Genomic DNA, 15719 nt, shown 5'->3' with positions numbered 1-15719 from the left:
TTTGCTGCTACTGGTTCTTTTGGCTGTCAGCTGCTCGGCTTGCTTTACGCAGGGCTGTACACATCTTGGGTTTCGGTATGATGTGATGCCGAGGTAGGCTTCAAGCTGGCCTGAGGCTGGATCTGCTCGGTTTGTGTGCCTATCCTTCCCAATTTCGCTGCTGTTCAGACATGTAATCTTTTCCAAATTCATTATCGGCTAAGCTGCAGTTATTGATGCGCTCGTGATATTGGATGTCAAGATGCTGATTCAGAGGTGGATGAAAAGGCGTTGTATTAGTAGAGCATCGATCTGCCACGATCAGTCTTCTTCCCACAAAGAGATATATGACTAACAAGCTAGTAGTAATATTAGCAATAATTCAAAGTTTACGGTTTCAATTCAATCAAAACCATTAAGCTGCTCGTACAGCAGGAAAGTAATCACAAAAGCTTCCTTCGTCGCTTACCCTGGAGAAGTCGGGCACTTGATTAGGTAATCATCACCATGCTTCGTATTAGAGGTGAACCTCACCGCGGCTGTTAGAAACTCGTCTATGCCCAACGATACCCCAGCAACACGAACAAGTAGCAGCCCCAGAGATAACATGCACATAGCAGCTGACTTACACAGAGGAGTTATAGGTGCACTATGACGCTATTACCAGCCGCATACAAATAAACAATTGGCTCCATGGGATAGATAGTGCCGAAGATGTTGGTGTACGAGAGACACGGACAACTCCCCCAAACCCCCAAAACAATAAGAAGGGAACTAGAGTACGGATTTCTAAGTCCCATATATGACCCTGATCATAATTCCCTACCGGGGAGATCCGGAAAAGAAGCCTGAGCAAGGGGCGGCTGTGCTCCAACTTGCTTGATCGGGCGGTTAGGCTACCGAAGCACTGGGAGTACTTTTTCACAAGGAGGCTATTACCACTTCTGACCAATGCCTCTATGGCGGCGATCTAGCGGGTTACAGAATGTTATGTATCATAGCGAATCAAGCCAATTGTGGCATAGCAGTTGCTAGAAGCAGCATTGTTTCATAATGGGCACAATACCTAGAGGGAGAAGTTATCCAGCACCCCAATTCTATTATCCAACACCCCAGCTGTAGCTCAACAAGGCAGCCTGTCTATATATGAGAATACACAACTGGTAAACAAACTCAAACATAGCAGCAGCAGCAGCAATAGCCCTCCTGCAATAAGTACGTATATCTAGGGTGCTGAATAACAGAAATGGGGTGCAGGATAACTTTTCCTACCTAAAACCTACTTCCCTACGTGTCACTGGAGCTATGAGGACCCTGTCTCCCGCGCTGCTCATGATCCATGGCTGGCGACATTGCCTCCAGACGGTTCGGGCTCGGGCTCGGGCTGGCCAATATCCGAGCACACAATCGCAGCGCGCAGCTTGAAATCCTTGTCAATACTATTGGCCCCCAAAGAACAAAGAAGCCAAAATATGTCCCAAGGCTAGGCCAGGGGAATGAATATTGCGGAGCAAAAAGCAGCCAAAAGTGGAACGAGCTCGCAAAAGGCTTATTCGTATTCGCGTTAAAGTTGTTTAGCGCGGTCGAATTGGTGAAAGATGATTGGCTGCGCGCTCTGAGCGACGACCCAACAAATTCTTCTTTCGACGGTAGGTTGCCTTTTGCGGCGCGCGCTGCAAGGGATGTCTGGCCGTCCGCCAATAGCAGCCGTCGCTGTGCCGCACAAAATGAGATGAACGAATTCGAATGCGCTGATGCCGATGCTAGCGGATCTGCCATTTGCTCTGCTCGTGTGAGGAGTATCTTTCGTACTACAGCGCGCACAGAGCGTAGCAGTCTGACACGTTGTCTCAATGGAGGATACTTGCCGGTACTTGCACAGGGTGCAGGCCCCTTTTTCTTACTTAGTAGGTTGCCGTTGACAAGCAGACAATTACAGGCACCGGTACAGTATCAGCGATACAATTATCACTTGTATGAGCGCGATGGCTTCGCATGGAGTTGAACGCGGGAGATCGCTTCCCGCAGGCACCATCGTACGAGTTCTCTTACAGTAAGAGCGCGAGACCAAGTCGATCAGCGTACCCGAGTAAATGGAATTGGCCTCCAAGATTAGCAATTACCCTTTCAGGGCCTCAATGGAGCAATGCAAGCAGTACTCTACTGCCTGCTTGGGGTACCTGGCAAGATGCTGCCCGTAAAATCAGAGGCTCAACTGCGTCATTCAGCCAGCCCTCTGGTGCCTTTCCGGAGCCTGCGGAGAGATCCCCAGCAGCAATAAAAGCCCCCCTGTGTTATTGACAGAGCCATGGCAAGGCTCGCACGTTTGGCAATTGTATCGTAGCTGAGCTGGGACCTGTAATTTGCACTAGTAGTATTTCCGAACTAGGGACCCGTTGACGGATACGCGATTTACACGCTTGATAGGCGAGTGAAAATGTGGGCTGTTTAATGAATGGGTATTGTTCTCTTGGAGCGACGTCAGGCCCAAAGCCGAAGGCGCCGCCGCTGAGCATCCATTACGGCGGCTAGGCCAGGAGAACTCCTCCCAAAAGCAATACAAACAATAGAACCAGAATTGGCGTGATTGATGAGAAGCAAGATAGAAAAGATATGAGCTCTCTGACAGGTGTAGAGTATTGATAGGTACTTGCCTACTTACGCCCGTCGACCCACGGCAAGCCATCTTTGTCTTTTTTTCGACGCTAAATCGATAAGCAAAAAAAAAAAAGTGAAAGACAAGATTAAAATTGGCAAGGAACCAGTGCAATCAAGCGCACAGGGGATTAGCTGCATCTTCCGAGTCGTGGAGCACGGCCGTGGGTCCTCTCTAATCCAATCTTTGAACTACCAAGAAGAAAAAAACTCTCTTTGACGACCAGGATTCACCCCCGTCAGCCTCTCTCGCTCATGCGCGGTGGGATCTGCTTGTCAATGCCACACACACGCGCAGCAAACCAGACCAATTGACGGCAGCCTTTCGGACCCTGGAGCGGAGTTTCTGCTGGTGATTGCTTGATTGCTTGTAAGTACCTCGAGGTACTTCTAAAATCGACCTCGAGCACACCGTCCTCCTCGTGGGTCAGGGCCAATTACTAAAGCGACTCGGAGTTTAGTACTAATTCAGAGCTGCTAGTCGCACGAAATACTTCCCTGGCCTCTTCTGAACCCCAGACGGCTTTGGACCAACGGCTGCTGCCCCCCCCCTGTCGGCCCTCTATTCTTTTATATCCCCATCGCCGTCACTCGCTTGCCCCCGTCTGCTCTCTCTTTTTTGAAGGTAGCCGCAGTGCGATAGTATCGCGTCCGATCGAGAGCCTGTGACCCATCACACGAAGAACAGCTTGGAACAGCTTCTTCCGCCTTTAGCCCATCATGGAGGCCGTCAATGCCACCGGGGCATCCTCAGTCTTTACGTCTGTTCTCGCCAATTCGAAATATGTCAGCGCCAACATTCCTCCCCAGCTGGACTATGTGATCGAGACCATCTCTACCGCGGGGCCATGGACTTGGCTCTTCACCATCATCGCCCTCTGCGTCGCCTATGACCAAAGTATGTTGTTCGCCTTTTTCATAGCCCACGATGGCTCGACAAAAAGTTGAATCCCGACTAACGAGCGCTTGCTATCCAACAGTCAGCTATCTTCTCAACAAGGGCTCTATTGTCGGTCCGGCATTCAAGACGCCTTTCATTGGGCCTTTCCTACAGTCCATGGACCCCAAATTTGAAGAGTACTATGCCAAGTGGCTGAGCGGCCCCTTGAGCTGCGTCTCTGTTTTCCACAAGTAAGATTGGTTCTGCCCCGGATTTGATATGCTTTAGAGTCGGTGAGATGACCAGGACTGACGTTGGCTGCTCGGTAGATTTGTCGTTATTGCGTCCACTCGTGATATGGCTCGCAAGGTTCTCAACTCCCCAATGTACGTGAAGCCTTGTGTCGTCGACGTTGCCCACAAGCTCCTCGGAAAGGACAACTGGGTTTTCCTTGACGGCAAGCTCCACGTGGATTTCCGCAAGGGTCTCAACGGTCTTTTCACCCGCAAGGCTCTTGCAGACTACCTTCCCGGCCAGGAGGAGGTGTACAAGGCGTATTTCAAGCGATTCCTCGACATCACCAAGGAGAATGGCGGCAAGCCCGTTCCCTTCATGCCCGAGTTCCGTGAACTCATGTGCGCCGTCTCTTGCCGCACCTTTGTCGGCCACTACATCTCCGACGAGGCCATCAAGAAGATTGCTGATGATTATTATCTCATCACCGCAGCTCTTGAGCTTGTCAACTTCCCCATCATTCTTCCTTACACTAAGACCTGGTATGGAAAGAAGGCTGCCGACATGGTTCTCGCTGAATTCGCCAAGTGTGCTGCCAAGGCAAAGGTCCGCATGGCTGCTGGAGGAGAAGTCACCTGTATCATGGATGCTTGGATTCTGGTCATGATCCAGTCAGAGCGTTGGCGCGAGGCTGAGGCCAAGGGCCTACCCACCGAGGATTTGGTGAAGCCGTCACCCATGGTGCGCATGTTTGGAGATTACGAGATCTCCCAGACCGTCTTCACCTTCCTCTTTGCCTCTCAGGATGCCACCAGCAGTGCCGCCACCTGGCTCTTCCAGGTTACCGCTCAACGACCCGATGTTCTCGACCGTATCCGAGAGGAAAACCTCAAGGTCCGCAACGGCGATATCAATGCTGACCTCAACATGGATCAACTCGAGTCTCTGACTTACACCCGTGCCGCCGTTCGAGAACTCCTCCGATACCGCCCACCGGTCCTCATGGTTCCGTATCTGGTCAAGAAGCCGTTCCCCATCACCGACACCTACACTGTTCCCAAGGGTGAGTCTCAATTCTTAACCTGATCCGTTGAGATTGCACGCTTCAAATACTAACATCTTATCCGATAGGCTCTATGCTGATTCCTACGACGTACATGGCTCTGCATGATCCCGAAGTCTACCCCAACCCTGACTATTACGACCCCGAGAGATACTTTTCGGGCGATGCCGAAGTCAAGGGTGCCAAGAACTACCTGGTGTTCGGAACCGGCCCTCACTACTGCCTTGGTCAGCTATATGCCCAGCTTAACCTGGCTCTGATGATCGGAAAGGCCTCTGTGCAAATGAACTGGACTCATCACGCCACCCCTCTCTCAGAAGAGATCAAGGTGTTTGCAACCATCTTCCCCAAGGTAAGAGTTGAACCAAACGAAGAACCGGAAATAGTTGGACAGCTGGCTAACAACAACGTAGGATGACTGCCCTCTTACTTTTGAAGCGAGAAACTAAACCGAAAACACACGACGGCATGAATTTCACAAAAAAAAAAAAAAAAAAAAAATGAAGACTGCACAACTGCAGTCAGCGACGCATTATACAAACGTATACGGCCTTGCGATATCGAAGTGATATATAATCGTCTGGTTGGCGAATGTCATCCATGGCTATAGACGGCGTTTTGTCTGCACATGGCACCTGTTAAGCACTGAGCTGCAGTGAAGGAAGCTTTTAATATAATAGGGAGGAGTTTGGGATTGGTCTTGCGAAAGGACAGGGAAAGGCAAGGCTCAAAAGGGGGGGAAGGTACATAATTTTAATACCCAATCATCAGTGTACATATATTTATTAGTTTGTCCCAGCCGCGGCATAATTCCCCTCTGCGGCTGGGCGTATGAAGAGCATCAAGTTTAGCTGATGGAATGAAATTCAATAGAAGATGCATATCATTGAGCTGTCTGCTGTTTTGGGAGAAAAGCGAGGTAAGAGAGGTAGATAAACGAAGTGATGTATGAGATGCAAATCCTGTGGCAATGTTTCGTGATGTTTCGTGTAGCAAGTATTTTGCTTCAAAAACAACGAATTATGGAACCGCCGGCCGGCCACAGACGAGGAGGTTGTTGATCCTTTATATAGAGCAGCTGATATGCGTCCAAGTGGCTTAGGCTGGCATGGGATTGCACGAAATCCTCCGTACTAGGTATTAGACTAGTAGCTTCAGGCGTGGCTTCCACGAGCGAACGAAGCTTGAAGCCTTTAGGCTGACAGGTAGCTGCACATGACATGACGTTCGCGGGGCGATTTCCGCTTGTAATTGGGCAAGCTTAATCAATTCTCGAGGTCGCCATTCCCACGCCAGTGATCCTTTTCTCATGTACTTAGTAGGAGGGCATTCTATCATTGGTCTGCGCGCTACATACTGGTTTAGAAAAGAAGGAAGAGGAAAAAGAAGGCTGATTGTAGCTGTATGGAACTCAGGTTGAACTTGGCCTTTATTCGTGGCAAAGCTTCCCGAGGCTGGGCTATGTCGGATCCATGGCTTAGCTAGCTAGTGGCTTGATAGCGGAATTTTGGAAATACCTACAACGCCAGACGGCATTTTGCACGTGCAAAACTTGGAAAAGGCAAGCAAAGCAATTGGGATTCTCGAAAAAAAAAAGGCCTATTTGAAACCTAACAGATCAGGTTTACAAGGCTTTAGAGCGGCACCGAAAAGAAGGAGGCAAAGCGCAATCATGGCAACTCGGCAAGCTTGTCAGCGGCTTGCGCTGCGGCGCATCACATCGCAGATGACTGCTGCTGCTGCTGCTCCAGTGACAGTCGCTGCTGCGAGGACGGCGATGGGCTCTGCAATGCTTCGACCAGTGCCTACTTTGAGGCCAAGGGATCAAAGCAGGAGTATTGGTGCTATGCGGTGGTATTCTGCTGAGAACCAGGTGCCGAATAGTCGCATCTGGGGCTTTGACGAGATCAAGACGCTGGTCGAGAAGGATCCCAAGGAAAAGGTCATCCTCGTCGGTATGTCCGAAAACGTTATGATATGATGCCATATCTCAGTCACTGACCATGTGCTCTTTGTAAATCACAAAGACGTCCGCGAACCCTACGAGCTCCTCGACACCGGCAAGATCCCCGGCGCCATCAACATCCCCATCACCTCTGCCGTCCAGAGCTTCCACATCTCCGACGAGGACTTTGAAGACTTGTACGGCTACGCCCGCCCGCCCAAGGATGCCTCGCTGGTGTTCTACTGCAAGGCTGGCGTGCGGGCCAAGGCGGCTGCGGGCTTGGCGCAACATGCTGGATGGGACAGCGTTGGCGAGTATCCGGGTAGCTGGCTCGACTGGGATAAGAATAAGGGGCCGGTCGAGGTGGTTAAGCAGGGGAAGAAGGACAATTGAATTATTGAACCAGCGGTTGTGTTGTATCGGAACAGTGATGATTCTTGGTGTTGATGTCACAGCTGTATATAAACTGATGGCGCGGGATCAGGAGGAAAGATTAAAGTCGTTCATACCAAGAAGCGTGAGGTTGGAAATAAAGAACAAAAATAATTCAAAATCTGTGAATAATCTACATTCATGTTCCATCATTCAAATTGAGGCATAGCTAACTGTGCTGTCTGTAGCGTACAATGCTCTGGCCAAATTTCTGGTCTTCTCATGCAAATCTGCATCTCAGGACAAGTCTTTTCTTCTTTTAACTCTGAAACACTCCCCCTTATCCATCAACAACTTCCAAAGCAGCCATTACTGCGGCTTATCAGAGCCACCATCGGTAGGAGTTCGCGCAACCGGACTTCCATGAGCAAAGAAGAGGATCTTGATAGTCAATGAAAGGCCGGCGTGCAGCAGGATGACGACAACAAGTAGGATCTTGCTGATTTGTTGATCGGTCGCACTCAATACTGGATATAGGTTTCGTACTAAGAACACTACAGACAGGCCGAATCCAACACCCACAAATACCCAGTTAAGGATGGAGATTGGTGACCACGAAATCAGAGCAACGGGTATCCATATCAGATTCGCGTATCCGTACAGAGCCCAGCTTTCAAGGAGGTTCGCCGATTCGCTTCCAAAGTATCGAAGAGCAAGATACAGGGCCACCGGGATGACCAGGGTATAGCCGTAGATCAGGCCCGCCGCGCCTATACGTAGAGACCCCTTCTTGTTAGCTACCTAGTGATGAAGGAAGGGAATGACATCTGGGAGGATATAGCCATACCGCTGAGTAGCCTAAAATCATACGCAAACGCGGACTTGCCCGTCGTCGAGAGATATTGGCTGATTGTGCCGCCGAGGAAGAGAATCAGGACGACGGTCGTTGCGATCCAAAACGGCCCGTACAAATCGGGATTTCCCTCTAATACGTCGAGGAAGTTTGCCCGCGGGAACAAGGCCGCCCAGCAGCGCGATAGAACAGCGGATGTATCGACGTCGAAGAACTGCGCATAGAAGGACATGCTCCAGAGATAGCGCTTTGAGGAGGAGGAGGAGGAAGATGTCGCTGGTGGTGGGAGCCCCGGTGCTGGTGCCTTGCGGCCGCCTCGTGAGGAAGAGGGCTCATTGAAGTTGGAGCTGTGGAATTCGAGATCTTCTTGGAGATCGGTATCTCCGAGGTCGCCCTAAGAGAGGTCAGCCAGGGTGAAGCAATGGATTTGGCCAGCATGCTGAGAGTGATGTATAGGGTGCAGTGTATAGCTTCCTCGGAGCGCAACGCACCTCATCGTCCACGTCTACCACCGCATCATATCCGGAGCCGGACATTGCTGGCCTATTCCTTGTTGAGTTGTCAACGGATACGTAGTTTAATTGCTCTTCTAAATGCGCTTCCTGAAATGCCTTCCTGTAATTGGTGCTGGGGAGCAATTAGTTTCGATGGTTTAATAGCTGTCTGTCCCTCCCCAGGACCTGTTGGCTGGCTGCGATAGCTTGTCAACGTGTATGGACTACCGTATCACGTGATAGCTCCCGCTTGAGCCGCTAAGGCATGCGGATCGTCACAGCTTGCTTTCGACTCGGTGAAGCAAGCCGCGACTTGACAACTAAGAATTCACGATCAAACACTAATAGTTAGCCTAGAAATATATTTCTTGGGATTTCATCTTCATATCCGTAACAGATGTAATTGCTGCATTGGCGAAATTTGAAGAGAACATTCTTTGATCAAATACGGTCTATTACCATAATCCAGCAATCATAGGCATTTGCTATACCAGGGATGAGCACATGTACGCAGCGTTTGTAAATCTGCAAAGGGAACAGGTTACTATCTTTTTTTCGCTGTACTCAGCTTCTTGATCGCTACAACTATCGGACACTTTCAGTTTTCTGAGATTTGCCATCTTCTCTTCAAGGCCCATTATCACAGACCCGGCATTCGGAAAGTATAAATCGGTCCTGCCATGGTACTACCGGATCACTCCAGTCATTCCTCAAAGGATGGATGAATTTGAACAAGTTGCCATCAGATATCATCTAGATTGTTGTATTCGCCTCTACCATGATACTAATGTAGAAACAAATCCGGAATAAAGCAGTAGCACCTCTGTCCTTGCCAACCCCAGAATGCCAGAAACCAGACGCCGCATCTTTGGTGAAATGATTTATTTGAGCTTCTTCTTGGGACGAAGCTGGTTGGTGTGTCCGCACTTTCGCTTACGGCAGTTGGTAGCACGGGGAGGGAGACGGGCCTATGAATGCGACAGTTAGCACCTAGAGGAGAAAACAAAAAATAGCTTGTCCGAAAGGAAGTGAAAAGGTGTACGTACGTAGCACTTGCGGCAAATCATCTTGTCGCAGTTGAACTTGGAGGCCAGAGCCTTCAGGGAGGGCTCAATGATACCACCACGCAGACGGAGAACCAGGTGGAGGGTAGACTCCTGTATATTCGAATTAGCATCCCGTTTCTCTCTTTTTTCCCTATTCTCAAATCTCTGTTCTTCTCGCCAAGTTTTCGCACGGCGGTTCGGAAGTCCAGTTCCTCAGCGACGCACCTTCTGGATGTTGTAGTCAGAAAGGGTTCGGCCATCCTCGAGCTGCTTGCCAGCGAAGATCAATCGCTGCTGATCCGGGGGAATTCCCTCCTTGTCCTGGATCTTGGACTTGACATTGTCGATCGTGTCGGAGGACTCGACCTCAAGGGTGATGGTCTTGCCCGTCAGGGTCTTCACGAAACTTTTCGCATTTGTTAGTACGGGTTGCCGGATTTCGATATCGGGAATTTATTTCTGCTGGGCTTACATCTGCACTACATTACGGTTAGTATTTCATTTTTCATCACGGATTCTGCAGCTGGCCTGCGTATGGCGACAGTACTCACTCTTGGACGATTTTGGTGATGCTTGACGATGTGAAGGTTCAATCGCTGATTCTGCGCGCAAATTTGGTGGGGCGGAACTTCAAATCATAGAAAACCCTAGGTCAGTAGCCGATGCACGTGACTTTCAACTGGAATAATTCCTCAATATGGGGCATTTGAGAGGGCTTGCCCAAATGCTGCTAGTGCGAGACCTCATGCCGACCCACTTGCCTTAAAGCCCATTATCTTTAGCGTCTTTGATGCCGTAAACAGATGCTACATTGTATAAGAAAGTGATTGCACATTTAAGTTGCGGCTCGTTTTGTATACGGTAATTATCAATTACAAATACAATTGCCAAGAGCTACTATTGGGAAGTGCTCGCGTGGTTGATGCGTGGGTATGCATACGTGCCACGTCTAATGCTCGCCTTCGTGACCGTTCTTGGTCTGCCAGACAACCATAGCCCGTTCGACCCTGTATATTGCGTCTGTCATGGTTTCAAGAGACGCTCCCACCACGGTACCTTTATGTAGATGTATATTTTAGCTCCTGTATCGCAGATTGATATGAGTGCTCTTAGTGTGTAAACATACCTGCTGCTTTGTACAGATCGAAGGCTGTCTGATTGAGATGGTCAACATTACGGAAGGCTTCATATCTCGAGATAGGCATCGTCGTGCTTTTGGCTGTCTCGATCGAGCTGAATGAATCGTATTTAATAGTCTGTGATAGAAGATTTTTGACTGCATCGTCCAGCTCCATGGTGGAAATATCATCGACTTGATTGATGCTTGTTGGTAAGTCTTCTACGGGGAAGAACTTCGTTATCGGGTTATCGCCTGTACTCTGCATGTCAGAACTTGAGCCACCTCGGGAACCTTGTCACCAATGGCACCCACTAGTGACATCGATGAGACTAGAGACGTGAGCAAAGTACGCGTCGAGCTCCTCATCGTCCATAGAGACTATTTGGCTGGGTGTGACCTTGTTGAAGTCATACCTGCCAGTCTTTGTCTCTTGCTGTGTTGGTAGACCATGTTTCCCCTGTCTCCATCTCTCCCAGTCAAGTTTAGGCATCTCGACAGAGTCGAAATTGGCAGGCTGGGATATTGAAGTATCCTCAGAAAAAGGAAAAGAGAGCTTGGTAGCAACAATGAGCAAGGCTATCAGCCGTATCTCTGGATAATCCAATCGAGTATTCGACAGCCTCTCGATTGGGAATTGGAACTGATACCCCAGGATAGATGCCAGTTTACGAGCCATAATGATGGAGTCAACTATAATTCGATTAGAGCAAGATACTGTGACCGAGGTTCGTGGCTCTCCACTTACTGGGTAGCGCAAGCTCCTTTGCGAACTGTATCAATTCTGGAACATGATTGATCTCTGGGAAGATTAGATTGTAATTGAAATGGTATGAGAGCACAAAGTCCATAACGACCTTGTGCAGCCCATCACCTTCCACAGGGGAGCGAAATGGCAGCTTCAGGAGCTTGATATAGGGAGCGGGCAACCTATCGCGCATTTCTTGGGGCAGCGAGTGGTACTATTTTCTGGTCGTTAGCATCGGGAAAAAATATATACAATCCACTTTTCTTACGCATTTTTTATATAAAAGACTGCCATTATTAGCCCATCGAATGATTTCACCAAGGTGCGTAGGTATTCTCAAGAGGACGCAGCCCAGATAGCAGATGGCGAGCGTATCGGGCACACGCGGCAACGGCCACCGCGAGCCCAATTCAGGATCCCAGCTTTGCTTTCTGGATTGTCGCTGCCAGTTTGCCAAGGCCGAGCCCTGGGGAGGCTCAGAGCTGAAAATCTCCAATTCCTCTTCTTCGTGGGTGTCATCTCCCAAGCCAGAATTGGATCCTCTAATTCGCAAGTCCCATAAGTCGCGAACGACAGTCTCAAGCTCTTCTCTATGCCCCTTCTCGTTGATGAGCCATGCTAATTGGCTTCTGATAATCAATTGAAGGGATTCAAGATAAAGATCTCTGCCAGCCTGGCCAGTAAGCGGCGCCCTTCTTCGTTGATCTCTAGGGGCTTTTTCACGCCGAGACACGGCTCCCATTTTACCAGAGTCTTCAATATCACCCAGATCAAATTGGACAAAGCCCTACAGCTGATCAGCCAAAAAAATTTACAACATGCCCTTCTTTCAATACTGTCTCTATAAAGAGAGACACTCACTTCGACTTGATGGCCTCGGGCGCAAAATCTCAGCCCGTCCTGCAGATACCATTTCTGGCTACCACATTCAGGGCATCTCTCCCCTCGGGGCATCCTACGAAGACCTCCTGGTGCTTCCATCGTGGGCTTCCTCGCTGAGTGTTGTTTGAGTGGCTGGAAAACTTGAATAGCCGGGCTGCATCTAGTTTGGGGACGCGCGAGTAGATTTCACGGCTTAGGCGGGACGGTTTCGACAGCAATTAAGAAGCTTGCCCTCATGTTGTATCGTAATATTCAGTAAAGAGAGATGAGAGACAAGAAAAATTAAACAGAAAGCAAATGTGACCAGAGCTGTAGGACTGCGCGACGAAGCTCTAGATTAAGTCATGACTTTGCAAGCTGAGGCTGCATTGCTACTGAAAAGCACATGCAAGCTAGCGCATCTTAGATCCAAGATGGCCGTTTTGCGTAGTACCGACAGCCCACCTTTCCGCGAGTAGGTATTTTTAGCCTTCGCTGTTAAGACAAAGTTTCACACATCCGGGCTCTGAAGTTAAAATATAACAAAATGCAAGAATGAAATCGTCAGTCTTTTACGGTTATGCAAATCACTACTTGTATTGATTGATAGACTGTACAGCAAGCCAATATGCACATTCATTTTTTTTTATCTTCATTTTCTATCATTAATCCCAGCTACGCAGACTTCCATCTGGGTAGCTTTGGCCATGACTCGTGAAGGACAAAGGAAACTGTATTGGCCCTTTGGAAGGGTATTTGAAGTGCCAAGTATTGAAACTAGCTGAAAAAAATCCGACCCATCAACCTTCGAGCGGAACGACCCATACATCAACCCAAGGATATTCGATGTTACGACGGCCGCAGTAAACGCCAAGAGGTGGAGGGAAACGAGGGGCTATAAACAAATCCTAAATCTTCATTTTACTCAATTGGCGGAGGAAAGTAGAATTGTTAATTTAAGACTGCTTAGGAGCCTCCTTGGCCTCGATGGCGGCCTCTTCTCCCATGGAGGTGAGAACGACAACGTCTAGATGTAAAGGTTAGGATCCGTTGTTAAGTGGTCGCTCGTAATTTCAGTAGAGAGCAACTTACTGGTGTCCTTCTCGTCAACCTTGAAGAGCTTGTTGATCTTCTCACCAATCTCACCGTCGGGCATGCGGACATCGTCCTTGGTGTCACCGTCGTCGTTCATGAGGGAGAGGAAGCCATCGTCAGAGATGTCGAGCTACAAAGAATGGGTCAGTACTTGTCAAGCTATATTTTCGCCCCCCGTTTCTCTCAAACTTTCATTTCAAGACCAGGGTCGACTTACAAGCTGGTACTCACGACGGGTGACGTTGGGGACATCCATGTTGTGAGTGGAAGGAGAAAGATCTTCGTACTTCTTGCCAGTGAAGATGTCAAGGGCGACAAGGTGGACCTTGGCGTGACCGTGCTTGCCAGTCTTGGAGGTGGACATGTCGACAATCTTGCAGGGGCGGCCCTTGATCACGACGAAGCCGTTCTTGCGCAGAGCAGAGCACTGCATGGGGTAGGTGAGAGACGCGCCGGCGTCGGCGGACTCGAAGGTAACATCATGCTGTAGACGGACAAAATGGTTAGCATCTGTAGTCCACGAAGAAGCAAATTTGGGCGAATTGTAATTTTGGCGAAGAGCTTGGAGTCGATCTTGCAAAAAGAGACATCATGGCGGCGCAGAGGCTCATCTGGCAAAATCTACAAAGAAAAAAAAAAAAAATTGTAAAATATTGTGATGTGGGGTGCCGCTCAGTCGAGGGGCAGCCAAGACGATTGCGGGGTGGTTTTTCCTCCTGTGAAGGCAGCGCAAAGAAGCTCGAGAGAGATGGACGACTTACCTCGTCAGCCATGGTGATGGATTGCGCAAAAATCGAACTTGTCGTGAAGCAAGAGAAAGAAGACGAAGAGTGAAAGAGAGTCTGCGCGGCAGACAGACAGTGGATAGTGCTGGGAGTTATGTGGAGAGGAGAAATTGAGAGGTGAGAGGAGAGGAGCAAAAGGTGGACGGAGGGGGTAGAAAAGGTGCGTTACCTGAATTTTTTTTCGCCGGCGTGATTGGCCCTGGCGTCAATTTTGCCTGGGCGGTGGGACACAGCTTTGCCTCTTGGGAAGCGGATTTAGTACCTTTTGGACCCGTAAGGTTTGGTACTTTTTTTTTCCCTCGTCTTTTCCCCTTCTTTTCTTAGATACCTAGTAGTCAAGCAGCTTTGGACTAGCTTTTCTAAGGGGAAAAAAATTATTCATAGAAGATTTCGAGGTTTGTTGTGGCTGCGCTGTCCAGCTATGGATGGCTTAGAGTCTCGTAGGCGAGAGCTGTTAGATTGAGGTGGACAGCAAGCGGTACTGTCAACGCCATACAATCCACAGTACCTATAAGTCGGAAAACTGCCCACACATTGCATCTGTCTGGTTTCTTGGTACTGAATTAGCACTGTATCTTCCCAAGGTGTAGGTACCGAGGTGCCTCCGCATCTAGACTCTGCAGCTGCGGTGCGTTGCCGTCAAAGTATGTATCCCAATTCTGATGTCGGGAGCGGGGAGGCTGCATGAGCTCACTCTTGTGTAGAAAAGGGTAAGATGATCACACACACGCACAACTCCGCATCTGGAGTCTGCAAAATCTACTGGTGGCACTCATGCATGATGTGAGAGCATGATTTGTGAGACGATGCTATTGATTCAGGGCGTATCTCCTACCTACTTACAGGTACCTTATCTTGGTCAAACTACTAAGGTGCTATACGCTTCATTGGAATAAAACATGGAAACATCAATGATATAAGCGAATGTGAAGTGGCTGCTAGGCACTTGATAGTCTGAGCTCTTCTTCCGTGGCCGGAAAGAGGAACAGCCACGATCCCTAGCAAAGCTTAATTGCGAGCTGGCAGAAAAGCTGTCGGCATGCTGCGATTTGCTAGGTACGAGATTGCTGCACTGTATCTGCTATTAGTCGCGTGCTATGCGTTGGTGATCAATCTGCAACAGAGCTGAAGCTTCTGCAGCAGGATGCATGCATACGCGGGCTACCTTTTTCGACACCTTTGACTCAAAACGCCGTCAATGGGCCTTGAGACGATGGCTGCTGCTTTGCTTTTGAGCTCCAGAACAATCATCTGACAGTAGGAATTGGATGAATAGGCACTGAGGCCTGCAAATAGCATTGACTGCTTGCTTACCTTTTAAGTGCCCGTACATAGCACTAGAGGATTCAATTGGCGCGCCGAGATCCCTATTGTAGCACGCCCCATGGCCAGACACGGCGCTAATCGATAGCCCCAAGCTCGGCTCCACTGTCGCATCGGCATAGCCTCGCTGCTGCAACTGAACTGGCCGGTCGTCTCACTGAGCCCTCCGTATTGGACAGCCAACAGCACCTGAGGTATGCTCGACATATATTGGAGCAACGTGACGACTACCAATTGTCTAGACGTAGCGACCGCTCGGCACTCGAATA

At 49.3% G+C, this 15719-nt stretch overlaps 5 protein-coding genes across 5 annotated transcripts; 2 read left to right on the top strand and 3 right to left on the bottom strand.

Moving 5' to 3' along the window:
* Positions 1-3354: 3354 nt before the first annotated feature.
* On the top strand, positions 3355-5260 carry TGAM01_v205442 (cytochrome P450 61; the record flags this gene model as incomplete). The annotated part of the gene is made up of 5 exons (XM_018802756.1): positions 3355-3532; positions 3615-3765; positions 3844-4811; positions 4880-5163; positions 5225-5260. 5 exons carry the CDS (start codon positions 3355-3357, stop codon positions 5258-5260), a joined length of 1617 nt encoding a protein of 538 aa, XP_018663873.1.
* A 1223-nt stretch (positions 5261-6483) lies between these two features.
* On the top strand, positions 6484-7149 carry TGAM01_v205441 (hypothetical protein; the record flags this gene model as incomplete). Its single annotated transcript, XM_018802755.1, has 2 exons — positions 6484-6766; positions 6839-7149. 2 exons carry the CDS (start codon positions 6484-6486, stop codon positions 7147-7149), a joined length of 594 nt encoding a protein of 197 aa, XP_018663872.1.
* A 348-nt stretch (positions 7150-7497) lies between these two features.
* On the bottom strand, positions 7498-8517 carry TGAM01_v205440 (hypothetical protein; the record flags this gene model as incomplete). Its single annotated transcript, XM_018802754.1, has 3 exons — positions 7498-7898; positions 7976-8375; positions 8473-8517. 3 exons carry the CDS (start codon positions 8515-8517, stop codon positions 7498-7500), a joined length of 846 nt encoding a protein of 281 aa, XP_018663871.1.
* An 839-nt stretch (positions 8518-9356) lies between these two features.
* On the bottom strand, positions 9357-12367 carry TGAM01_v205439 (hypothetical protein; the record flags this gene model as incomplete). Its single annotated transcript, XM_024549644.1, has 9 exons — positions 9357-9443; positions 9522-9632; positions 9747-9927; positions 9994-10000; positions 10648-10893; positions 10954-11331; positions 11387-11600; positions 11655-12173; positions 12248-12367. The coding sequence occupies 9 exons, from the start codon at positions 12365-12367 to the stop codon at positions 9357-9359; spliced, it is 1863 nt and encodes a 620-aa protein (XP_024405593.1).
* Positions 12368-13203: 836 nt separating this feature from the next.
* On the bottom strand, positions 13204-14115 carry TGAM01_v205438 (eukaryotic translation initiation factor 5A; the record flags this gene model as incomplete). Its single annotated transcript, XM_018802752.1, has 4 exons — positions 13204-13274; positions 13340-13472; positions 13560-13826; positions 14104-14115. The coding sequence occupies 4 exons, from the start codon at positions 14113-14115 to the stop codon at positions 13204-13206; spliced, it is 483 nt and encodes a 160-aa protein (XP_018663869.1).
* Positions 14116-15719: the final 1604 nt, after the last annotated feature.

This window comes from Trichoderma gamsii, assembly GCF_001481775.2.
Source record: "Trichoderma gamsii strain T6085 chromosome Unknown Scaffold_17.2, whole genome shotgun sequence".
Classification (NCBI taxonomy): domain Eukaryota; kingdom Fungi; phylum Ascomycota; class Sordariomycetes; order Hypocreales; family Hypocreaceae; genus Trichoderma; species Trichoderma gamsii.
Note: the sequence above shows the minus strand (reverse complement) of the source record. Positions and strands in the feature narration are given on the sequence as shown.